Source organism: Homarus americanus, unplaced genomic scaffold (genome assembly GCF_018991925.1).
Source record: "Homarus americanus isolate GMGI-L3 unplaced genomic scaffold, GMGI_Hamer_2.0 scaffold44060, whole genome shotgun sequence".
Lineage (NCBI taxonomy): Eukaryota > Metazoa > Arthropoda > Malacostraca > Decapoda > Nephropidae > Homarus > Homarus americanus.
The window spans coordinates 4,207,876-4,235,172 of record NW_024756871.1 but is presented as its reverse complement, the minus strand read 5'-3'; the positions used below and the strand labels follow the sequence as shown (position 1 = coordinate 4,235,172).

Sequence of the window (27,297 nt, the reverse complement as noted above, 5' to 3'; positions counted from 1 at the left end):
TTCTGTGAACAGTCTTTATTGTTTGAGTGTATCAATACTGTATTACTGCATCTCAATACATTAACACCAATAAGATGTAATAGGTGTCCTTGTAGACTGTTCATGTTAGGCGTCTCATGTCACGGAGCAGCTCCAGCAGCCACCATTCGCTCTGGTATAGTGGTCTGCAGTGCCATGACATCTAGACGGTTGGGTAGCAAGCATCGGTGGCGATACCGCAGTTGTTGTTCCTGTTGCGAGCCATCTTGATGTACCCACTCTCACCCCAGCTGGTGGCCCAAGAGTTCTTGACGAGCCAGAAGTCTTGGCCGCCTTCCGAGCCGTAGCCAACTACCAGAACAGCGTGGTCAAGCTGGGATGATGAGCAAGAGGGCTCATAGTAGACACCTGCGATATAAATAATACCTTGTAACATGTGTAGCAGTAGTCAAGTGGTGAGAGTTAAAGTGATAACGGAATATGTGTTGTGTTTATCATGGCAGAACCATAAAACATATTTCCTCGATGTGGCCTCTCTAGTAACACCAAATAGTGTTAACCATGAAGAGCATATTGTCTTCTCAAGCGAGGGTTGTGTCATAGTTGGCGAGATTTACTGTGTAACATCGTACAGGATGGTATATATGTTGACTTACTGAGTGAGTTGATGTTGGTGAATATAGTAAAGGGAACAATGCCCGTAGTAACATTTTCTTACTAAAACTAAAACCTCAGTCAAGAAAGTTAAGTGTCTCTTTATCAAAATTATATTTATTGTATAAAATCGCAGATGACTAAGTATTAGACTAACATCCCTCGTGTCTCACAGACCTTTAAGTTAGTCGTCAGGTGAAATTTTGAAAATGAGAACTGACTGTTCTAAATATACTGTATATCGGTAAAATATATAATACTTTGACAATTTTATCGTATTACAAAACTGTATACCATCTTTGTGTGTGCTTTTAAAGTAGAAAAAAACATATTTTTGCTAATATAAATGATTGAATTTCCATTTGTATATGTACTATCGATGGGTGAAATTATGTGTGCAGTATGGTAGTACTCACCGGTGTAGTAGGACTGGAAGCTCCTGTGGGAGGCATCGATGGCAACAGAGATGGGACCGATTTCCCTGGTGGCTGTCTTCAGAGCGCTCTCGCTGCCCTGGGCGATGCCCACATAGCCAGTGCATGTGGCTCCGATGGAGTTTGAGTTGAAGCGGCAGGTGTTATCCTGACAGGAGACACAAAAGAATATTAACGATATTCCCTCTTGAAATACAGAGCGAATTCATTAAAATTACTTGTATTTTAAGCGATAAATAAAAGAAACTTCCCACAAAGCTAAAAAGTTTTACTTTTACACTATATGATAGATACATCATAGCCAGGGCATCAGTTGTGCCTCACTAACTTACCCTAGCTTCGTAAGGGTAGGAAGACTCTGTGTCAACGCCACCATTGTCCCTCACGTACATAATGGCTCGTTCCACCCAGCCACCATTACATCCCTGGTTATAGTAACTGCCGCCAGCGCAGTCGACGAGCTGCTGCTCAGAGAGGCTAACCAGGCTGCCTGTCTTGAGGAAGTGCTGACCCTCAATGCCGCCGGTCTGTGACACGGAAGGAGGAGGAGGAGGGATGAACATCAAAAAGAAACTATATTGGATCTTGATTCATAGAACAACAACCTATCCCATTCACACCAATTACAGCACATACCTAGTGCAGCCCGAACACTTACCGTAGAGAAAGCCCAGCAGGAGCCACACTGTCCCTGGTCCTTGACAGGGGTTACGGCACCCTGGGTGCGCCAATCCACTTCCGTAGACTCAGGGGCTGCGTCAGTAGAGGTGAACACGGCTGCTGGCCGAGGGCCCTTCTTGTACCCCTTCATCACAGCATTGAATTCCTCATTGGTCTGCAACCCCACAAGAATGTTACGGCTTGTTAATCGAAAATCTCTCGAAAGAATTGAGAAGTTAGGAAACGTCTTATGAGTATGAAATGTAGATTACTTATTTTCTCTTCAAGACTCATCTGATATGGACCGTTTTGTAGGTTATTATACATGACAAGTTTATGAAGTTGTAAATATATAATGTTTTCAACTCACCATGTCACTGAACTGGTTGATAGCCAGGTTGTAGGTGACCTCGCCCCTCTCATACTTCTTGTTGAACTCCTCGATGTACTGAAGGTTATCCAAGAAGACGTTGAGGCGGTAGCGCTCCTCCTCTAAATCCACGTACTTCCTGCCAAACTTACCCTGTGGGAGCCAACACACACATGTACTACACCACATCCACCAACGGCCTGCCATACTACACAAGTTGGCAACAACACCAGATGACAGAGGTGTGAAAGTTATATGGAGCTTCTTACTCCCAACACAAAATAACATTGTTATTTAGAATGAACCATTTTATATCATGTACTCCTTAAAGAGCAACTTCGAATATATTTTCCACGTTAATTGTTATAAGTTGTGATGCTATCTTAATTTTACTTTACATTATTCTCTACCCCACTGATCGCCTCTTTAGGCGTTTGGGCGATTGGTCACGTCTCTGCTGCTGAGAGACGACAAGTACTGGTACTGTTTCCAGAATATATCTGTACTATAACCTTCGCCAGTGTTGGTCAAGTCTGGTCGTGAAAATGCTCACACTCGTTGCTTTCACAACATTCACTGGTGTTTCTCATACTTGGTAGTTAACAGTAAAATCAGTATATCCACCTCAGTATGATCATGATATTTTAGTCACACCAACCAAGTAACACATGACTTATATGACCAAGAAATACTGACATTCACGGTGACCTTACCTTGAATTCTTCCCAGGAGGGGTTGGCGGCGGCCAAGGCCAAGCCGAAGAGGAACAATGCTACGACCTTCATCTGGGGCAAAAATGAAGAGATAACCCTTGTATGATGTACTGTATGTTAAACCTTTGTTAACTCATTAGTCCTATTCATAAGTGTCTTATTTTTGTCAGTCCATACTATAAATTTTCTTTTTCGATGCAAGTAAATATTTCAACACATTACCTGACTTACCCTGTAGTAAAGACCTTTTTAATAATGAGTGAAACACTGTTGCAACTCTTTTAGTCACAACTTGCTAATCACAAGGTTTGCGGAAGATACTTACCTTATAAGACCAGGGGTGCTACTCGAGTGTGAGTTGGGATGGTGTTACAGAGAGTATATATACAGGTATAGTCCGTGGGGACCTGCACACCTGCTACTGTTGCCCACCTGCTGCACCTCCCGCCACCTTTCATCGTGACTGGCTGTGTCAATCACTCTTGACCTTAAGTCAGGCTGTCTTGGTTCATGTTGTTGTTATCCTTTTTCTTTGTTTTATTATTTATTACCTTACTTGGCTAATTTAATATCTGCTTATTTAGTGATGTTACAGAAGCCGTCAGCGTTGTGGTTTAGTCTGGCATCACGTTACATACTGTATTTGACCAGTCATAGTTATGTTCATACAGAATGTTCACTCCTGACACTTTGACACTACTGTGTAGGACCATTTAATGTAGTGACAACTTCTAACAATATGGTAACATTTGGCATTCTAAGAAGTTTACTACCTTATTTGGATCTCATGAAGGTCAGGGATTCCAAATTATTTCACTTGAACATTAATACCCTAATGCATACCTAACCTAACCTAGCCAAACCTAACTTAACTATTGGCAAGTTACTTTACTCCATTTACCTCTGTCTACCCAGGATTAATTGGGAACCTGGATGATAATCCATCTTTGTCTTGTTAGATTAAGTAAAGAGGTTACGTGTCTTCATTGTGCTGTTTATTTATAAACTGCATTTAATTATGCTCAATAAGCTGCTATGAATTTTGGAAAAAAAGAAACATGTGCAGAACTTATCACTGCTTTTCAATTATCCATATTTAGTGTGTGTGAGGGGAGGGGGCGTGGTCTCGGGTGAAGTTAGGGTATTAAGACCATAAAAAATAGTCAACAACATGAGATAAGCAGTGTTGAGTATTTTGTTTCTCATACAGTATTACGTGTCCTTCCTCACACGGGCTCCAATACCGGTTATAGTTTCTAGTTTTTGATCTCTCCAACACACTTAACCACCTCTTTATACACTTTTTTCCTCTAAATTCTACACTCTTGAACTTCTTCCCATGAGCCTAGAACCTGCCTGTTGCCTTAGTACTGCTAGTGCCCTGTACCCCTCTACATATGAGGTTGTTCTCAGACTCCTCCGCTTCACCTAACGTTTTTCAGTCACAAAACAAGCGATATACTCTTCAATATATCTTTACAAGCCTCAATACAGTAATATCATGATAATTTTAACTTGATAATGGCTTCACTAATATTTTCTCCTACTATCGATTACTCTTTACATAAGGGTTATGTAATTTGTGTCTGAAGTAAGTTTACTAAATAAGACTCATAATACACAATTAAAGGATACAAAGTCACTCTATTACGTTATATAGTATTTTTGCAAATCAATACTTGCAATATATTTTACACTTGAGGAATAACCATGCGTCTTAGTTTTTCCCATAAACTCCTTTAACTCAGGCTCTTTCCCACCATGAGATTACAACCATCTGCAGTCTGGGAACTTCGAAGTTTCATATCAACTGTGAGCAATTTACAATTCAAATTGTCAACAGTATTGACACACACACACACAGATATATATATACTGTGTGTATATATATATATATATATATATATATATATACAGTGTGAATATTTGTGGTAAACACACTTGTCACCTTACAAAGACATACTGTACTGAACATACTGCTAGGCCTCACCATTACAAGTCTCCACACATAAGCCAGTTTCCTTTCATCTATCCCAAAGGAAGATTGCCAACTTGTAACTAAAAACAAACAATTGAAGGGACTGACACGGCTTACATAGCAATGTACTAATTACCTGTACTAATGTCCTAAGGTATGAATATTCTGATTAGATTGAGTACTAACCCTCTTTAACTTATACTTGGGATATTGAGCTGGATTACTTGACATAATGTCCTCCACCTGATCTCATCTTGGAAGCAGAATTTCAGGATCAAACCATTACATTTTTCACTCTAGCCATCTGTAACTGCTACACTACAATGCAGTAAATAGTTTTGTTGAGGATTTAACTAAAAGTTTTATCCAAACTTTTAGGATTTAATGAAATAATATTGTAAGTGTAATGTACATTTTCACATCATATATAAAAATTATCCAGTGAATTTTCATCATTTGATTACCGGTATATGGAAACTCATACAATAGAAAAATGTCATAAGTGTTCTAAGGTACCTCAAACATCTCGCACCATTATTGCTGCCACATAGAAAGTGGTTTCCAAAAATAGTATGATCATTATTTAAGAATGACTGAAAAAATAAATAATTGCTTTATCTACCAAACTCACTGCTACAACCACGTGTTTATACATAATTAACTAAACTAATGACTAGAATTATCTACAAATATTCCTTAACTAAATACACAGTACAGGTTCTAAATTCAGTATTCTCAATTCATCCCGAGGAAAATCTTATTATACCATCTAAATACTAAGACCGTACAGTAGATAAGTTTTCTCTCATAAAATCTATTCACTAAAGTGTCTATTCAAGAACTAGAAATGTTTGAAGCACGATGTTTTGAACTGTCAGAAGCATTATTATGAGACAAGGAAAACACTGTAGCTGAGCTGGAAATATCATGGAATATTATTACAAATAAAATCACAACTTCTATGCACACTAAACAATAATCATCACATGCATCACAGTTTATACCAGTAGTAATATAGATGTTTCTTGATTACCAGGTGTGGTACACAGAACACACCAATTACAAATGTTTGAAGTGCTGACAAACACTTTCCTAGCACAAATATGCATGGTGCACTCAGATTGCTGTGATGCAAAGGCAATGTGGACGGATCATTATTTAGCTTAAACTAGCACCAGGAACAGGACGGCTAATTGTTTGGGGTGTTGGTAAAGAGTGTACCTCTCACAACAATGTCATGGGTCCAATCCTTGTCCTGAGACAGATTTGAGAAGGATATTATTCACTATGATCCTATCAAACATCGCAGGTTTCCTCTACTGTAGTACTAACATTGGCCAATGAAGGTCATAAGAAAGTAACAATGACCAGACCAACTGCCTGAATAGATAAGCTGATAAGTAATCAAATGATAATTAAAAGTACTCTAAATGAACATACTGTGATAAATATTTTAAGTACTATTGAGTACATATTCTTGGTGTACAAATACAATCTCATATAAACTGAATCTTCATTACATCTAAAATTTCATGCCACTACACCATTTCAGCAGATACAGTAAATCATGAGGTACACCTTAGTCCATGTAGGTTTGATGACATGTTGCAGACGAAACTCAACTGCTATACTTGTACCTACATATCACCTGACTGCAAGATTCAATTACAATCATCCTTTATCCTGACAAAGACATCTTCATAAATTTCACCAATCTGCAAGTTAAAGGTCAGAACACACAATAAGTGCCATTGAGACTATATATACAAATGCCAAGAAAATAGCACTGTACTGTAGATTGTTTCAGTAACTGAAATTGTATTAACTTTGGCAAACAAACAGGAAAACGGAGAATATTTGTAATTCAATATGGTCAAATTCACACCATATCACACAACTCTTTATCAGTCTTTTTCAAGGTGATATAATAGTGCTAGCCACTGAGCCATAATTATTTTATATCACAGTTGCATCACCAGGGATGTATTTACCACAATCAATCAATTAATTTTCTACCACAGTACTACACTCAGCCAATGTAGAAGCAGTATTACCCAATAAAGACATAATGGAAATTATCATTATCCATGACATCACTTTCTTAAGCTACATGAATGTAGTACCAGTCATCCAATACAGTGAACCCTCACTTTACGCGGTCAATTGAACCCACGGCGGCCCTCGTAAAGTGAGAAACGCGTAAAGTGAAAAACATAACATATGGGATTAATTGAAATAGACACCGGGTCGACCCCCAAACTCCACTTTTTCAGACACAATACCTACGTTGTAGTAAAATTAACGTCTTAATTTTATGATGGTATGCACACACAATTAATAATTAAGAGAAATATCAATAATATTAGGTTTTTTAACACTTACATTAGTAGAAAAGATGGCTGGGCACATGGGGATGGGGGGTTGGTTCCGAGGCAGAGGGCAGATTATTGGCCCTCACCTGTATCACTTGTATCAATTGTATCACTATCCACCACAGAGGCTTGCAGGGCCTCTTTGTCAAACCCTTCAAAGTCCATATAAGTCCATATCCTCACTATCATTATCACTGACTTGGGCCGGCTGTGGCGGGTGAAGAACTCGGTAATGTTTTGATGACTGGGCGACCTTGTGCGCACCCTGCTCGCGCCGCTCTCCGCGTAAAAGGGTACACACACCGCGGAAAGTGAGCATTCCGGTTTCGGCAGGGTACCGCGTAAACGTGGAAACGCGTAAAGTGGGACAGCGTAAAGCGAGGGTTGACTGTACATGTATTTATAGTCATTGGTGGTGGGGAGTTATGCCTGCACATTTTTTTGTTTTTACTAAGTACAATACAGATGTAAAGCCTGCCATTTGGCATATTTAATTTAAAAGAATATGAATCATGACTAGGAATGTGAGTATTATGACTAATTGGTTACCATCCACAGTTCCACTACTGTACAGGATATGCATATTTACTGGGAAGAGTAAACAATGTACAGTACAGTTCTGTACACTGTTTTCCATTTCATGAAGTTGATTAGCTGATATTAGAACATTTCACTCCTTATGTTGTACAGCACTGTGTATTATGTACCTACCTATAAATTATCAAGTACACCCATTAAAAAGAACCATATCAGTCCTCTCTCCCATCCATGAATCATGTCTATGTGAATCCAAAACAACACACACAGTTCCATTAGGTGTGCTGTTTTTGGATTCACAGAGACATGATTCACAGGGTTCATAGATGTGAGAAAGAGGAGAGACAGTACTTGTTTTGGTGGGTGTTCATGTACATTATGTCTCTAGCAGATGTTTAGAGTGCCTCAACTGGTGGTACACATACAACTAAAGGTATGTGACAGTTATCCTGATGGTATGTGGTGACAGTTTTAAAAGATTGGTTTCAAAATTGGTCAGAATTAGTTGCAAGTCTTTCTAATCATTCAAAAAACTTTTACTTCTCCTTAAATATAATTAACAAAGGTTCAAGCCTACAATGTCATACAGCATATGTTTCCTCAAAAATTACAATTCATACTAATAAACAACACAGTAAGTTGAATCACCGGATATGGCCACTGCCAACTAAACAACGCATACAGGGCTCTCATTAACTAACTTGCTTGGTTGGGACAGTTGTTTAAGTTTCCCACAGTTTGTGGAAGTGACAGCCACCATATACAAAGAGGTACCACACCCTAGGGCATAAACATGGCTGGTAGCCAGTTCAACACACACCACAGAATAATAGTGGCCCACTTGCCCCACTTACCCAGGAAGTGAATCCACATCTCATGGGTTGGGAGACCTAAGTGCTATCAATTGAGTCATGGAACCATTAAAGTTATAATTACAGGTAAATATTCAATAAGGCCTTTTCATTTGTTTTGTTACAGTTTTCTGGCCAAATCATTCACAAGTTAAGGCCTTCATTATTATTTCTTTGGTGTAAATACAGTAAGATTGGGATATAAATAAACTTGTTAGATATTGAATCGCTATATAGTTTTGCTAGTAAGTTACTCTGGCAGCAAGTCATCACCAAGTTCTTCATCAGCAAAGTCATCGTCATCTTGCTTTCGCCTGAGGCTTGTCTTTGGTCTTTCTTGTAAAGGACCAAGAGGATCCACATAACTGCTGTCTGCAAATAGAAATATCAATTTTAGTACACCTACCTATATACAATACCCACACATAATTTTCTAACAAACATGGAAAAACTGGGAGGAGACACAACTCTTTCAAAGTGGGTGCCCTTTTAACCTTCTCAAGCATTATGATGCAAATTGTGTCAAGTTGTTGGGTAGCACTATTTGCATCATTAAACTTTAAAAATTTGCCCCAAAAAAGTTTTCAAGATAATTCAGGTTAATTTTTTTGGCTTCATAGATGATTGCATGATCTTGTGAAGGGAGCTTCCAAAAAGTACAAAAGCATGGGTAGTGCTCTGCTCTGTGTGTGTGTGTGTGCCAAGGTGTGGGAATATGTGTGTGATTTCTAGCCTTCAGCAGGTAGTGGGTTGCTAGTTCATCAAAGGGTTGTTTTATGTGCACCCAACAATGTACATAACTCCTTTCACTGCTGAATGTACTAGGGCTTGTGTTCAATCCTCCACTAAGGTTGGGAATTGGACTCCTGACCATTCACATATGAAGCGAGTCTTCTACCCTTGAGCTACATAATTTACAAAGACATTTTCATAAACTCCATGTCTGCATACAGACCAACTTCTTTATTGGATGGCATGTAAGGTTCATTCTCTTCCAAGTCATTGAGAGACAGACGTGTGGCCCTCCCTCCACTCAGCGCTGAACCTGGTATACTACGGGCACTTCTTGAGCTGGCCCTGTAAAACATTATTTATTTAAAGTAATATAATTAAATCATGCCTCTTAATATTATGAGCTTGTGTTTTGAAATATGTATACAGTACAAACTTTCATGATGATCTGCACTTATAAAAGAAGGATGATAAAAATTGGATATACTGTACATTATTCATATTTGCAGATAAAGTAAATTTGTTAGTAAGTTCCATTGCCTTGATTATTCCAATACCAAACATAACGATGTACTGCCTATCTAGAATCATAAAGTGAAAGTATATTCTTTCTTCAGAACTTCCGTATATCTTTTCTGGGAATTCAAAGGCATACCTGATATAAGATAATGATATACTGTATGTCCAATTTCCTCCTGTCTCATGTACTGTACATACATCTTTAAAAAACCTCAAGAGGAATATTTGCAAAAGTATAAATTCCTCATTTCAGGATAAATGACATAGTTACCGACAGAATATCAGTTTTAGTTGTTAAATTACAGGTACAACCATCAAATTACTACTGGAATTTTTATGGGCTATAATGTAATAACTAATCGACATATGTTATTCTGTAAATGGAATTACTGTATGAATATAGACTGAAATTTGAGACTATAAAAGCAAAGCAAATTTTAACTACCCGTATACTGTACAGTATACTGTAGTAAGTAGCATTTGCAAACAGAAAAAAAGTGTAAACGGTTTATTAGTTCATCATTTAGTTGTAATATCTTAAATATCTATACAGGGTACACCTATAATGTGCATTTTGTCCAGTACTTACTATAAAACCATAAAACCCCTTCTTTAATAAAATGAGGCAAGTGAAGATTAACACAAGTAATTTTCAATGCATTTCATCTTAATTCACCAGTAAGATAAGAATCAAATAGAAACTCACATTCTTTATTAAATTATCAATTTACAGTCAAGGTATCTGAGATGCTTAGCAATACCTTTAACTGAGGTACTGTACTAACGCATTACTGGGTGTGGTATTTATCACAGTCTCCGTCTGTTGTAAACAAGAGGTTAAAGGCTGAAAAAGTATACAGTTTTATGACCTGCAGGAGAATAGTAATACAGTACAGCATATCCCACAAAACTTGAGATGAACCTTAGTTATGGAGGAGCTACTTCTGGCACACATGCACTATATATCACACAGTAATCCTACCTTGTGCCTGGGCTTTTTGGAGTTAATGCCCCAGGTTCCTCATGCCCTGAGGCAGCTGACCCACTACGTGAAGCCCTTGATGAGGATCTGAAGGGTGCAGGGTAAAGGGTGCTCAAAGTGGAAGGGTTCAGTTCAGGTTAACAAATACATATACAAATAACTACTGCAGAAGTATTATAAAGGTGCTGTAATGGCAACAGTCTGATGTCAATGCAAACTAAAAGATTCATATAAAAATGGGGACTTAATATGCTACCTGAATTTCTTTCATTCTTTAAGGAAAAATAATACAGTACAGAAAATCCTTTATTACATGTTTAGAATTATCAATGCAACATGTATAGCAGTTTAAATAAAAGTCCTATATTGTATTCATTCAGTCACCGATACTGAGACCATACACGGGTATGTGAGGGTTTACTGCAAGTGTCTAGTCTTAGGAATTACAAGATATTTGAAGTGAACAACTACAATAAGACTCTACAGTACAGTAAAAGGCAAATCCCAAAGCAAAACAAATTATCTACTTATCTACTCCAGCGACCAAATCAAACTAACATGTTGTCATATCACCAATTCATGAAACTACGAACTGCACTAACCTGCGGGACCCAGGACGTGATCCACTGGCCGCTCGGCTCTCTCTTTGCTCTTGTACTCTCTCTACCTTTTTCAACTCCTGGGCATATTCTGTTGCTTCCTTGAGTCCCAAATCACTACTCAGCCGAATGAGTAACTTTAGACCTGAGTGAGAAAACAGAAGATTTATTTCACATAGTTTGAAATTTCTCCATCCTTAAAATTTCTTTGCCTTATTTAATGAACTTATCCTCTTTATCCCTTTCTGGGTTGAGAGCTACCATGACAGTTGCTCCCTTCTTGGACTCTGTCAGCAGATACTGGAATACACAGGCTCCTGAAGGTACAGTGCCTGGATATACACTAAATCTGATCTTGTCTGGACTTAAAAGAAGTCATATTTGGTGTGATCAGAACATTAGCTGGTGTATTATCCCACAAGATCACAACTTGTATTTTAAAGAAGCTAGTTTATATTAGCAAGGACAACGTACATCATTAGACCAGACACAGTCATTATTAGGCATTTATCAAGACAAAACAGAATTAATAATGGCAACCTCCTCCAACATACATTCAACATTTTCTGGGAACCTTCTGTTAATCTGCTTGTAAGTTTGCAAAGCTTGTTGATAGTTGCCAGATCGACGGTGACAGGCAGCAACCATCAGATGCCATTTTGCCTCATCTGGTTGCATAAGAGCAGCACGTTCAAAGTAACTGATGGCTTTTTCTGCAACTTGATGCTCAATGAAGTAAGATCCCAGCCAATCTATGACCTCAAGATTGCTTGGAAAGTAGCGGTAAGACTGCAAGATAAAGGAATTGTCTTTAGTTGTGCTGTAAATATAACAAAATGTAAATCAGTGGCACTTATGTTAAAAATGGGGTTAAGTTCCAAGAAACCAAAATTATTACCCTAATAATCACTAAAATCCCCCAAATTACAGGAAATTACAGCCCACCTCCTATCTAACCCACCACTACCCTGCCCACCATCAAAAACATGCTTTCCTATGAGTACATGTGGGGGGTAATCTGAAACTAAAGGGGGTGAAGTTTGAACCTATGTTTTTATTACCCCCCAAGGTGGGTGAATTGAGCCGAGTTAGAACATACCCTCGGTACTGTACTTTGCAACTAGGTTCAAATTACTAGTACTGTCCTGTAGATAATCAAAAAGGGGGGTAGTGTATGGTAATCTGAAATTGTTACACCAGAATCAGATGAGGTTCTCTTCTGGGAATGTTGACACGGTGTCCACATTTCAAACCAGGACAATGACTCCTTAGCAAAATCATTGACATTGTAGATATCATTAACTGTGCTATTTTTTTCCTATACTATTCAGCAACCACTGGATCTTTTCTTATATTTCCACCACAGATCTAGCAAGTGATGTGATTAATATAGAAGAACAGGCTGTAGTAGATTTTTGAAGCACACTTATCTGTCAATAATTTCCATGACAGTAGACGTAAATATAAAAAAATCATCCCCAAAGGTACCGAGGTCAGAGCGGTCCAGTATATTTGTTTTGGTCTTATTTTCATTTATCAATAATAATATTAACGAATATTATATAGTGGTTATAATTATGTGTTATATTGTACAAAGACAAATTGTGTCGTTTCCCAAATATCATACTAGTTAGCAAAAAATTAAAAAAAAAAGGACCCACAATTAGTTAAGTTACATTACAATATACAAAGTATTTCTGAAAATTGTTATATTAACTAACAGTATAATAATACACACTGTAATAAGTTTTGATGACAAGTGGTCACAGCCCTATCATGACCTAACACCGGGTATACTCCACGGTTCCTCGGTGATGTGGACACCATGACGGTCTTACCCGAGTCAGCCAGCCAGGCCCGGGCACCAGTTGTCTTTCTTGCATATGATATCATAATTCCCCCAAAAGTACAGGCTTGCCATAAATGTCCATTGTGGGAACATTAAGGAATAAAGAGTTCACGTAAAAACTTGTAATATCATTCACATATTATGAACAAAGATTATGGGCAAAAAAAAAAAAAGAACAGGCATGTGTGTAAAATTAGTATCTACACAGACTAACATTCTACCTCCATTTAGTACTGCTATTTTACAAATATAATGAAGGTGTATACATACATTATGTATGTTGTCTAATTAATTAAATGTGCATGATAATGAAATAGAAAGATATCACTTGTGAAACAAGAGTGGAACCTAACATAACCTAACCATATCTTAACTTTCCCTAATTTAATCTAATTTATTGTAACCAAATCTAACTTATCCTAACCTAACCAGACCTTATCTAACCTAACATGCCCTTATTAACCTAACAGATCCTTATCTAACCTAACCAAACCAATATACTACGGTTCCTAATAATCCTGAAATCCATTTATTCTTAAAAAAATAAAATATAAATGCTAATAATCTATAAAAAAAAATTCATGTTGCAAAAATTGATGTGAGTTCCATTATGTGAACTTTTTAATAAAATTTTATACCCCAGAGGTTAATTTCTTAATACAGTATACAGTAACTCTGTCCTGAATTAACTAAGTGGTAATTATTAGAGACATAATAACAATAATAACAATAATAATAATAATAATAATAATAATAATAATAATACAGTAATAATAATAATTATTATTATTACTATTATTATTATTATTACTACTACTATTATTACTACCATTATTATTATTACTACCATTATTATTATTACCTCTATTATTATTATCGCTTACCGAATCTCGAAACTTTTATCTTATCAATCATTTCAAACAATTCAAGGACACTTTTCTTCTGTGGCGTTTGTTTCCCTCACAGATGACCCATAATATTATTGTTATTGTTATTATTAGCCATTTAATTAAAGATTGTATCTTTAATACTACGGTAACAGCTTTAAACTCATTCAAATTCCTTTAATTCATCCATTTAATCTCATTCAAAGGTCCCAGGTTTAAACTCATTCATGAAATTGTTTATTTATGTCCATTTTCTGTGTTGCCATCAGAGAAAACGGAACATTACATGGACACACTGCTTTATTTTTTTTAATATAGTTGTAAGCTATCGCAATTTTTCAATTTGGGGGGTAATTATTCGGATAATGACCGTCCGCTATTTTTTTATTAATAATGGGTTTAAATATACCCACTTTTCATTAATTTTATTACAGGATACTGTATTATGTTGGGAAAATTCTAAAATTGGCTGAAATATTGTGCTAACATACCGTAACCTAACCAAAAACTAAGAAAACCTAATCTAACCTATATCTTAACTAGTTTATATATAGAAAATTAAACATTTACACAAGAAATGAATAGAAGTGAAAGTATTCAGCATAAAAAACTGTGTCTAAGAACACCTTCACAAATACTGAATCGCTGATGGTCCCCAGCCGTATATTTGCCTTTTTTTTTCAATAACACCAGAAGGAGTTGATAGAATTGGACGAAACTTTGTCGAATTGTTATTTACAATCCATTAAATGGATAAATGGAAACAAGAATACACAGAACATATTAAAACTTGACCTAACCAAACCTAACCTAAAGTAACCTACCTAACTTACCATAAAAACCTTTTAAAACATACCAGCGACACAATGAATTCTAGTTTAAGTTTATCTATATAATAGATTATAATTAATTTTCCTGCAAAATTTCATTCAATTCTATCAACTCCTCCAGGTGTTATTCTAAAAAAAATTACCTAATTGAGAACCGGAAAAATAGCCACTGCGTTTATTTTATCCTCTTCACCACTTATCGGCCTGTTAGCCGCTTGGGAGGACAGTCACATCTCTGTTAGACACTGTTGGTACTATGGTCATGTACCGGCTCTCTGTTATGCAACTTGCCATTCACACCTTGTTACAGCTGTCAATAGCATACTTACATCAAAATAATACTGATAAGCTTGTTGTTTGTCTCCCTCAGAGTCAAAGATTTGTCCCAGACGTTGATGGATGTGGGGATCAGTTGGGACTAAACCAAGCAGCTGTAAATACCTACAAAGAAGTAAGTTAAAGTTGATAAATATTTATTAAAACTTAAATTCAATTAGTCTTTGATCTCTCGCATACATTCTTGTTAAGGTTATTCATGGTATCAGTCATTTAAATGTTTCTGGTCAGTCAGTGTTTTACATCTAGTCAATGAAGCTTACCATTCTGATGCCTGGTCATTATCACACAGTAGTTGGTATAAATGGGCAATCTGATAAACTACTGCAGGGTAGTTCCGTACAATTGCATGCATCTTCAACAGTGACTCTAAGGCTTCCTCATAATTACCCAGCTTCTTATTTGTCAGCCCTGTGAAGAAAACACAACCACAGAAACTATAATTCCATTAAATCATCAGCCATTCTCCTGCATGGTCATCACTGAACTGTTTCCCATACAGGCTAACTCTTACTTATCTCTCTGAGTCCATTTATATTTATACTTTCTCACCTATAGACTCTCTTCCTCTCCTCTAATCTTAACATCAACATTCTAATAACCTTCCATCAGTAATAAAAAATTATACAAAGTCAAATGCAGATGAACTCAATTCCATAATTCTTATTATTAGCTCTACTGTTTTTATGTCACTTACCAAGATTATAGAGAGCCTCTACACATGAAGCATCTATCTCAAGAGCTGCTACATAATGCTCTCGAGCCTTCTCAAAGTCTTCTCGCTTGAAGCAGCAGTTGCCCAAATTTACCAAAGCAGAATCATTGTATCCATTTGAATCTCTTGCCATGAGAGCATATTTATCAGCCAGGTCTATTTCATTTTGCTGTGGGAAAAGAAGCAGATGTGACTGAGAAATCAATGTAATAAAAACTGTTGGTTCCAAAAAGTACACTTTGAAGGCAATGAATCATGAGCCAACACAGCTCAACTTTCTACTGTTTTGGTCACAATGGGGTTGTCATGCAGGACCTCAATTTGCAGCTGATTTCAATTTTATCCAAAGGGAAGAGACTTGGTATACGAGTGACTTGTTTCCAGGTCAGCTACAAAATAGGGTTTCAGAATTTATTCATTATAATCAAGGGCAACACCTGTCATAAGGTGATAAAGATAGGCAGGAAACTATCAATTCTTCCCCCTTCTGTTTCTGTCTTAAAGCCCACGAACTATCCAGAACAAGAAGTAGCAAACTCGGGAAGAAGAGAACACTACAAAACTCGACTAACACAATCAACTGACAAACTACTAGGGTTAATTGACAATCCCACCAGACAGCCAGGGACGATACCTAGTTTATTCCCCAATTGGCTTTCCTAAAATTATATTTCAGATCATATGTTATGAGCCTTTGGCAAAACACCCATATCAAAAATAAAAAGAGCTATTATATGCCAGGCTGAGCTAGAGACTGTGAAGTTAGAGTTGTGTCACAGAGTACTAATACACCAGTTGGGTCTACAGGCAACTGTAAACACTCTTGCAGTGTGTGTGTGTGATAAAATTGTATATCTATCACTTATACTAACACTTTGCATCCAAAAGGCTAAAAGATAATTTTGTATGTAATTGGGTCATAAATAATTAATTGGCATTTGCTGAAAGAAAAATAAATCTATTTAAGAGAAGAACTATACGTGTGTTCATGGCTTTATTCAGTGAAACAAGAGTTACGTAATAAATCATAAAATATGGCATTTTTTTTACTGTACCAAGATATATAAGAAGGAGAGATTTGTAGCTGCTGTGCTGGCCACTTTGGTCTCCTTCTTCTCAAACATCTTGAGAGTTTCTACTGCATCCTTAAAGTTCTTTTGTCTCAAATACATGACAGCCTTGTTGATCTCCAGATCATTAGCCAAGTCTACATACTGTGAGTTCTTAATTGCATCAACACACCTAAAAGTAAAACATCTCAATAAGTTAGTGTCTGATATAAGCCGGGTGGATTTCTTGGGAACTGTTTTGGAAGCAGAACACCAAAGTGGAACTAGAAAGTGTAGAGGATATAGTGAAATATAAAACATATGTAAGGACTGAGAAGGCGATACATATTCAATAATAGAGGCAAAGAATTTCTAATCAGATATGGTAGTACAGTATAGAAAGAGTAGAGACCACAAAGAGGAAATATAGTACTTTAAATTCAACACGTTGGAAACCTATCATTGTTTGGGTTTGGTTTGAGGGAACAGCTCAAAGCTTATGTTTGTGACTACACAACATCTGCTACACAATCTACACTAAATCTACACTACATATCCACTACACAATCATCTATATTAACTCCTATTTACTACAATAACTAACTATCATAAACACTATATCCTCTACACTACCTACACAGAGCAGTCCGTGTGTAGTTACACCAGCACAGCATATTTAACAGTTGAACAAAGTTTAATTTCATTAAAGCCTTACTATAGCTACAAATGTATCATAACATCTACATTTACCCACTGTAATGTAATTGATAGTAATTCAAGTGTATATTCTTTAGCACAATTATTATAAGAACTGGGATCACTTTTTGCTTCAACACAGGATTCCTAATATGGTGAAGGGAAGCATGGGTGGCAGTACAGTAACCCAAATGGAGTCTCAACCAATCTGAAAAACCTCATAGTCACAAAACTTATCTTGCTCCTTCCTCTAGGCCACAACCAGATACTATGGTGTCTTATAACAAACAGTGCCTCTTGAGAGATTAAGAATAAGAAGAAAAGAACAGCATCAGCCTCAAAAATTCCCAATACACAAAGTTTTCCAAATTTCATACATACCCTGTGAAGCAGAGCAAATACTATAATCACATTACACCTGTTATCTTATAAATAATATGCATTATCAAAATTATACTTTTATAAATAGCACATTATTGGTAAATGACATTTTCAAAGGACTGTACAAAGTGAACAAGACCCTACAAAAATATCCCAACTTCAAGAACAGTACTTGTGTCAACAATTAGTGCTTGTTAATTGTCGTCTTCTTTTATTAATTAACTACAGTAGTGTCTGCTCACCAATTGTATCCATCACTGAAGGAATTTTCAATCACTGGGGAAATAAGCTTGGCAGCAGTAAGGATGGAGCGCTCTGCTTCTTGCTTCATCTGACGTTCCATCTTTCGGAGAGGGTCGTTGCGAATCACTTCTAGTATAAGATTTGCCTGAGTATCATCCTGAAAACAAATGTAACTGCTATAGTGACTTAAAGTGTCTACCAAGGAAAAACAATCTATCATTCACCACTCACTATTTATGTAAATAATGTTGTATTATTTCAAACTCCAAGAGTAATAAAAGTCATTTGGTGTAATTTCATTTCTCCAGAAGATGTTACTGTAGTTAAAGTCCTCCATGACAAGAAAGTGGCCAGAGTTGAGTGGCGTTGTATTGTCTATTAAGGTTATTAACTTTATTTCTTTGGTTTAATTATCAACAATTTGGGGATCTGTAAATACATCCAACAGTTTTACACCATTTCATCACTTCAAAAAACACTTTACCCAAGCACCCTCACCTGACTAGCACCAAGGTCCTGTCAAATATAAATAATTACATCCCCGTTGTTCCTTTAACCCTCTCTCTTCTTGTTCGAGCTCACCAGGAGTTTCTTTTGCTTTTCCGTCTGCATCACACTGTGATCTGGACATATGGATATGTTCTGAAGGGTCAGAGTCAAATTCTCTGCTAGGTTTTTTGTCTGTCAGATAATAAACCATTGTTTTCCTAGTTTTCTACTGTTATCCTGAAGGACATGGCTTATTTTCCTGCCTTTTCCTTCACCTAACCATTTTGTTTGGATCATCTGACATATTTAGAGCTTCTATTCAGATACTTCATCCTGTCATGTGTTTTCCTATTTTCAGATTAGACTAATGGACTCTGAAGTCAAGATGATCCTGGAGGGAAGATGTGATGAGGAGGGTTATGTTTAAGGTTAGTGCAATAATAAATACTGTACTGTAATGAACAGTATCTTATTATCTTAAAGATGTAATACAGTGGCTGTTTAATTTCCATGTACAGTGGGTCTATATCACAGTACGTATATTGGCGAGATTTTTTTTAATAGATAACTTTACAAAAGGAATATTATCTGGCTTATTAGCTGGTGCGGGAATTACCTGTTGATAATGAGGATCTTCTCATTGGTGGTCATGCTGAGCATCAAGATTACATATGGATAATTTTGTTTTTTATACTAAAAATAAGACTCAAAGAAGTATATCTACTTTTAAAAGAATTAAGCAAATTCACATTCTTCAAAATGACAAGATGAAAACTTACTGATGATGCAGTGTATTTTTCATCATCATCAATATCAAGTTGACACTCCAGCAAACGTAGGAATCCCTTTTTCATTCTTTCCTTATCTCCAAGGGCATAATAAGCTGTGACCAAGTCCAAACCTGTCTTGAAATTTGCCTCCTCTTGCATTATATACTCGAAGCTCGTGCAAGCCTCGGAGTACTGGCCCATACGCACAAAAACCAAACCTATATTGTGCATTATCTTTATCCTGAAAAAAAAAGGATATCAAATTCATCCTCAAGAAAATCCTATCTGTTATCCTTACTCCTCTCCCACTTTTGTGTGAGGTAAGTTAAGGGGTAAAGAACCAATAAGAACCCTCAGTTTGTATTAATTATCAATGCAATGTATTTCCTGTCTCCTGGTTTACCACCTTCATGTGAGCAACAAAACCTTTCGACAGGATGAAAGGTTGTTCTAAGGATCTATAGCTTAACATGTGCAGGATTACAATATCTTGCATTGATTGACTTTAGGTTTTTGCTTGTACAGGATAAGAGCATGTTTCCTAGTTTGTGTTTGTTTGTATATAAATAAATGTCGGTAATTTAGCTCATCCAAGATTTTTAAAACCTTAAAAAATACAATTATATCATCATAGAGTTCCCTGTTTGTCAATTAGGGGAGATTTAATGGGTGTGAATCATGTCCAGATGATAGTTCCCTGATCATGTGCCCCAGCCTTATACCCAGGGTTAGCTATTTAGAATACTGAAAAAGTAAATTACCTTGTGCCTGCAAGTTTTAAATCCCTTTTAAATACATTTCCTAAAAATATAATAAATCTTTAATATATAAACGTTAGTTTTAATTTTGTAAAAAATATTATTTGACATAGAAAATACACCTGACCTAATACAGGTACGGTAATATCTCCGTTAGCCGGAATCCCTCAAACCCAGAACTCTCCGATAGCTGGAATTGAAATTTTCTCGGAAAATCATTCCAAAAGTTGGAATTTTCCGGAAGATTCCGACTTTGGAAATGATTTTCTAAGGGACACATTTTCCGGAAAATTCTGAGAATATTTTCCCGATACCCAGAAAATTCCGAGGATGGTGGAGTTTTTCCGGGTTTGAGAGATGAAAATCGGGCACATTTTCCAAAATTCCGAGAAAAAATTCCCAGTACCCGGAAAATTTTGGGGATGGGGGATACTTTTCCGGGTTCAATAGATGATGTAATGGGCAATTTCTGGAACTTCCAAGAACATTTTTCCGTTACCCGGAGAATTTCAGAAAATTCCGGGAATGAGGGATTTTTTCCGGCTTTGAGAGAGTCGTTTCATTACCCGGAAATCTCTCATTCCCAGAAGTGCTCTGCACCAATTGTTCTGGCTAACAGAGATATCACTGTACCTTGTTTTTTGGGCACATGGGATCAAAAAATGGATTTAGTTCAAATTTCATACAAAGATACTAATTGACATACTGTACCCTACTGATTAAAGATCTGGCTTCATAATTTAAAAAATCAAGTAATTAACATTAATTAATGACTTTTGAAACAATTAAAGATATCCTGTATTTAGAATATTTAAAAGTCAATTATGCTGTGCAAGTCATAGTACACCATGACTATCCAAATCATGGCCAAAAGTACCTAGTGGGAGTAACAATATCACTCAGCAGTCAGTTGTGCATATTGTGGCCGAGAGCACCAAATAAATGTTACTAACTCTCGAATCCTCTAGATGTGATGGTCTGTTTAAAAGCCACATTTGAATACACCTCTTGTAAATTATTCAGTTTCCACTGTAGTGTACAGTATAGAATATAGAACTGTGTTCACTGTAACAGCATGACAGTCACTTACATCCCACAGAAGCAATTAATTCATCATATTTAAGGTTAAATGTAAGGATATACAGTATCCTTAAGTTACACAATTTAGTACTGTACTTGTACAGAAGGAGAATTCTAATAATACAAACCTCATACTCTTGTGGGTATTTGGCACCTGGTCTAGTGCCATGCGGTAAAACTTGATGGCCTTGTTGTACTGACCCATCTTGTAGTGAATATTTCCCATGTTCACTCTGAGCCTTCCAGAATTATTAAACATACGGTCCTTAGTGATGACTTGATAAGTATTCAGAGCTTCTGTGTACATATCATTGGCAGCATACTGGTTTGCCAGGTTAAACAGAACCTACCAATACAAAACATATTTTAGTAAGATATTCCTGAATATCAAGAGCTAAAACAGCAGACAGGAGTGAATTTACAAATTTCAAGTAGCACTAACACAAGAGTATTATGCTATTGATGACTTCTAGTATCTACCCTCAATCAAAAAGGTTCTGAATACTGTACTATATTCTATTACAAGCTGAGAACCATGGGATTAAATCCAAAAGCTTGCCAATACCTACAGAAAATGTAAGGTCCAAATTATGTCCATCTGATAACCCTGCTTGTTCACGTTGCCGAATTAGGGAACGCTCTTTGCTGGACGCCTCCTTCGCTCGGTCTAGTGCCAGACCTATTTCATTTCGTGAGGCTGCCATACATGATTCTTCAATTAGCCCCATCACACGACGCTCCAAAGACTTTATCTTTTCCTCAGGACTGAATGGTGTGAAATATCAAAGTTGTCATATCAGCACACTTCAGTATGGCTGGAAAGGCTGATAAAAGTCATAAACTTATAAAGAAAAACTGTCACTCTGTTTAAATCCCACAAGTTTGTTACATACAGCAGCAACTCCTACTTTTAGTTTATCATCCAGACAGTAGTAATCCTTGGAACTTTCAACTCAGGGGAGGCAATTTTGCTTCTATAGATAGGTAGAGCTGGTGAAAACAACACTCAATAACCAAGGGAGCAAAGGAAGTCAGACAAACGGACACCTAAGTTGACCTTTAATTACTATATTGACAATAGAGCAAAAACACTTCTCAAATCTCGGTATATAAATGAAATTACAGTAAACCCTCGAAGATCCGGACCCTGGAAATCCGGATTTCGGAAGATCCGGACAAAAAATTTGGGAGTTCTGGGCTAAGAAGCCTCCTAGAAGTATCCCTAAGAAGCATTCCCAAACCAGAGCAAAGAACATTTTAACCCCGTGGGTGCTGCTTGACCCATCAGTTGCTTGGACACAGGTGCCCGAGGAGGTGGGAAACATAAACAGATTTGACATTTGTTCTTTGTGGGAATATTATTTCATTCAATCTAGTAATGATAAAATGTTTCTTATTATGTTATCACAGGTAAATGCTTGGTTTATATATGGTGACTTGTTTATTACTACATTAGTACTGTATTTTTTGGTGTTTCTTATATCATTTATTATTCGCCGGAAAATTCGGACAATCGGCTTTTCTGGACAGGTGGTCCGCTGGTCCCCCCTTTAAGTCCAGATCTTCAAGGGTTCACTGTACATCTATTAAGAGGTTGTGACTATAAGTAAAGTTATCCCAGTAGTGAAGTGGTTCTTCCTCAGAATAGAGATAGATTACATTACAGTAGTTGGTATTATTACGCCCGCCACCCACACTGGGCACTAAGGCCTACATTTACTTCATGGAATTGAAGCCAATTTGTATAATTTAAAAGACCTTGTTGCTTAACCCTCCTTGTAAGTTACCTTTCTTCTGTCTTTGAAATAAGTGGTGGTGCAGGACCCTTATTAGCCTGATGGAGTGGATCAAATACACTGCCATGTGAGGTGTAGCCAGTCCCTCTCATGCTTGTCATGGGCCTTCGCAATCCATCACTGGAGCCACTACCACCTACCAGGCCCAGGGAGCTATGTAGGGGTACCTGAAAGCATAAAAAATGACAAAAAGGAACAAATCTTATATGTAACAATGAATGTTCTGCAAGATCCTGAAAAAATAAAAGTACTGTACACTTAACTTATCTTCACTTAAATATGCTTGCATATAGTTTGGAATAACAGAGTCCTTACTTTATGAATGTAGATGTAAAGTTAATGAAAATATCAAAAGTTTCAACCCATCTCAAGCTATTTCATGATCCACAGAGTTTTTGTCTTTCATAAAACTTTTTGCCGGTTAATGGTTTCCAGACATTATGAAACACAAGGGATTAAATTTTATTACAACTGACATAAAATTTAGAAACTATTGTTTTACAGGTTTATTTATATCATTTATACACCTTCAAAGAGGAAGTTAATATTGGGTCAGGGTTACCCCCTCTTTTTTATTTTTTCTATGTGGTAAGGTATGAGAGTGGTCATGTTTATAAAGGAGGGCCCTGGACTGAAGAGTAGTACCAAAGATAGAGAAACTTACCAGGAGAAGAAGGGGCTATAACTAAAATTAGTAAAAGATACAGGTACTGGGTGACTGCATTACTTACTCCCGCACCCTGAGTGCCCAGCCGAGGAACAGCACCAGATGTAAGACGGGCAGCAGTTGCTGGAGCACGGCTCTGAGTCTATAACATCAGTAGAATGTCAGTGCTGTATTATACATTACAGTACAGTACTTACAGGTCTCAAGTTACATTCAAAGGCCTTAAGACCAATACAAAAGAGATTGTAATACAGTATAAACTGTACAGTACTATACTGTACTGTACTTTATAAGTTCTCTGTCTTCAGCATCTTCTTTTTCATGAGGTACAGTATAAAGTTAAAATTATATATTTTTTCTTTTACGAATGATTATATTATATTTCCAAGACCTTAATAAAACATGCAAACACTGATCACTTACCGGAGGACGTCGTCCATAGCTCGTGCGCACCGCTTCTTGAAAACCTTGATCAGCTTCTAAGTGTCGAGTATCAAGGGCTGGGTGAACTGTGTTAAATCCAGAATAAAGGTCGTCATCGGCATCCCCAGCAAATCTTAGTGTGTCCATTATTTTATCCTATAGTCTGGCCATTAACAGTCACAACAAATTGCCTTTTCTTGTCTGAATTCTGTAGAAAAAAGTAAAACAAATAAATTATTTGTTGACTACTGTAACTAAGTACTGTGCCCTGTACTGTACTACATGTGTTATCCTCAGAACATTTCTATATACTAGGTATGCATGTATGAATTTTTACCCAATAATATAAAAGAGCAGGTAAATCATAAATATAAGTAAAAAAATAGTAAAATTATTCAGAATTATCAAACCTCACTTATTATAGAGAATAACAGTTTATAAGCTAAATGTATCCTGGCAGTAGAAGTGCCTGGACAACAGCACAAACAACTACAGTAAAACCCTTTTAATCCAGACTAATCGGGGGGAATCCAAACCCATATTAAGTGAATTTCCAGAAAAAGTGTCTTCCGGAGGGAGTTCATTTAATCCGGAAAAATTCTGGATTAACTGAGAAAAATTCTGTAGACTGTTTGGGACTTGGGACTTGGTGGACTAATTACCATGGGTTCCAAAGGCAAGACAACTTTAAAAGGAACTCAGACGAGGGCCAAAAAGGAGTTAAACTTGAAGGACAAGCAAGAATTATATATATTATACTGTAGGTTAGTGATTCAAGTTATTCAAAAGTGTTTATTTATTTTTGCCACCATGTGGGTAGATCCAGATTATTTTGTGTTAATTCGGACTCAATATGCATTAACAGATATTAGTCCGGATAAAGCAGAAATCTGGATAGAATGAGTCTGGATTTAGAGGTTTTTACTGTGATAAGAAAACCTCATGTTCCTTTGTATATTAAACAAAATTCCAGTCCTCTCCTGACCAGGGTATGAAGGACAGATATTTGGGGAGAGGAATTAGGCATATAAAATCATTTGGCGAGCATAAAGATGACAGATTTTTATAAAGAGAGAGAAAGAAAGGTGGAGAGAAATAAGGGAAAGCAAGAGAATGAGAGAAATGGGGAAAAATAATGAAATTACAAACTTTAAGTTACATAGAATTGGTAGGGTGAGAGAAGAGGGCAGAGAGAAATGGATGAGGAATTACATATTAGGGTCGAGTCAAGCCAGCAAGAAAGATACAAGCTATGAGAGATAAAACTAAAAGTAAATGAGTGAACACACAATATGTATTTATGAGATATACAGTATAGTACTGTACCTACAACATACTGTACTCAGTAGGAATACAACATGATGAAGGGCGTAAAGTAACGTAAAATATATAATCGTCCCACGCCTGTATTTGTGAATCAGTGATATATATAAATATATATATCTCGTACGTTAACTTTTTTGTACATTGAATTATATAATAAATTAAAGAGTTAGAGTACATGTATCGTGCATAAAGTGTATACAATACGCACTGCAAAATTAAGTGAGGCGTTATTCTTTTATCGCACTTTAAATCCTTTACCAGTCCTTTAAATTTTAATTAAATCGACTAGGTAAACACCAACTAATATAACAATAACCTTTAAAAAATATTTCACATGTCATGAGACTTTACTTACGTTGGAAAATACATTAATGTCAAAATGAATGTAATTACAAGATTATTTAATATGACAAACTTTAATTTTCACTCACCAACTCCAGGGAGTCGGGCACCTGCACCACACGTCACCACGGCTTGTTTATGTCTAACTTTACCTCGTAAGGAATGTGTCCTCCAAGGAGTCTCTTACCATATGAGGATGGAATACTCCAGTGGGCGAACGCGTTCACCCCATAAGGTGGCGCCATCAAGCGGCCGCTAAGTATAAACACATTAAACCCATTGTGGCTTATTCAATAAAAAAACCAATTCATATGTAGTCAGTAGGTTACTGAATTGTATACCTGCATAACTCGTATACATGACTCTTTCACTGAATAAATATTAATATTATTTGTATTATTATTATTATTATTAGGAATAATGCAGCCTGATCTTTAATATTTTTCCACTGTAGGAGCTTAATCTTAAAACCTAGTCTTAAATTTCCAACAATACATTGGTAATTATGCTGTGGGGTGAGGGTTATTGGTTCACAGTGAGGATGGGATGGAGAAAGGAAACTCACAATGTGCTCTCTGTATACATAATATATTGGATGTACAATGCAGCTTGGTGGTTGGTGCTGGAAGGAGGCAGCGTGGTTACAAGCGTGAGTAGGGAGAGCTGGTTGGTGGGGATGCTCAGAGGAGGACCAGCTTGTGGGTCGCCATGCTCGCCTGTGGGAGCGAGGACCGCCAGGCAGGAGCGGAGGAGGTGGTGTTACTTGCTGCGCCTGTAGCTAGAAGAAGAGGTAGGTCACCACGAAGTCAGGTCTTATATAGCGGTGGTAGGCGTGGCTTCATAGTTGACCTCCATCATGTAAGGCGGCGCTGGTTGACCTAGACCACGAGGCATACACTGGGGAATTCGCGGGGTCGGCTACTCAGCGACAAACAGCGTTTGTAGGGGAGGAATCCACTACAATGTAATTCTGAAGCTTTACTGCACTTCAAAAAACGTTGGTCTCCAATAAGATAGTGAGCGCGAAATGAAATGTGAAAAGTTGTGTTACTACCAACTCTGTTACCCTTGTAAATACCGCGATGTTCTTTGTACAAGTACTAAAATTGTCGCCTGCCTAAAAAGTACAATAAAGTTCATTGGTTAACTGTCTGCGATATTTTTGTTCATATTAGATTGTGTTTAACTTACATAAAGTTGTAGCTACCACCATCGCTTTTAAGGAAGAATCGAGTCGAAAATATTCCCTTAAATAGGCAAATAATATATCTTTTACTGTA

General features: G+C 36.9%; 2 protein-coding genes and 1 long non-coding RNA gene across 5 annotated transcripts; 1 reads left to right on the top strand and 2 right to left on the bottom strand.

Moving 5' to 3' along the window:
- LOC121857030 (digestive cysteine proteinase 1-like) lies at positions 1-3,212 on the bottom strand. 2 transcript variants are annotated; one of them, XM_042352854.1, is made up of 7 exons: positions 3,136-3,212; positions 2,811-2,882; positions 2,098-2,250; positions 1,726-1,902; positions 1,400-1,594; positions 1,050-1,215; positions 1-387 (listed from the first exon to the last, which is right to left on the bottom strand). In XM_042352854.1, exons 2-7 carry the CDS (start codon positions 2,880-2,882, stop codon positions 182-184), a joined length of 969 nt encoding a protein of 322 aa, XP_042208788.1. In that variant the 5' UTR covers positions 3,136-3,212; the 3' UTR covers positions 1-181. The 2 variants fall into 2 exon arrangements, with proteins under 2 accessions (XP_042208788.1, XP_042208789.1); XM_042352855.1 differs by lacking the exon at positions 3,136-3,212 and adding an exon at positions 3,042-3,065.
- A 3,181-nt stretch (positions 3,213-6,393) lies between these two features.
- LOC121857027 lies at positions 6,394-26,325 on the top strand. Its single transcript, XR_006087091.1, has 4 exons — positions 6,394-6,516; positions 15,317-15,397; positions 19,214-19,283; positions 26,116-26,325. It is a non-coding gene; the product is annotated as an uncharacterized LOC121857027 (long non-coding RNA).
- On the bottom strand, positions 7,566-26,192 carry LOC121857026 (intraflagellar transport protein 88 homolog). Of its 2 annotated transcripts, XM_042352851.1 has the most exons (17): positions 26,107-26,192; positions 24,350-24,557; positions 23,991-24,068; positions 23,251-23,426; positions 22,033-22,228; positions 21,592-21,809; positions 19,635-19,866; positions 18,366-18,523; positions 17,053-17,239; positions 15,980-16,166; positions 15,546-15,693; positions 15,276-15,387; positions 11,935-12,169; positions 11,384-11,525; positions 10,782-10,868; positions 9,504-9,625; positions 7,566-8,920 (listed from the first exon to the last, which is right to left on the bottom strand). In XM_042352851.1, exons 2-17 carry the CDS (start codon positions 24,494-24,496, stop codon positions 8,799-8,801), a joined length of 2,547 nt encoding a protein of 848 aa, XP_042208785.1. In that variant the 5' UTR covers positions 24,497-24,557; positions 26,107-26,192; the 3' UTR covers positions 7,566-8,798. The 2 variants fall into 2 exon arrangements, with proteins under 2 accessions (XP_042208785.1, XP_042208786.1); XM_042352852.1 differs by lacking the exon at positions 10,782-10,868.
- Positions 26,326-27,297: the final 972 nt, after the last annotated feature.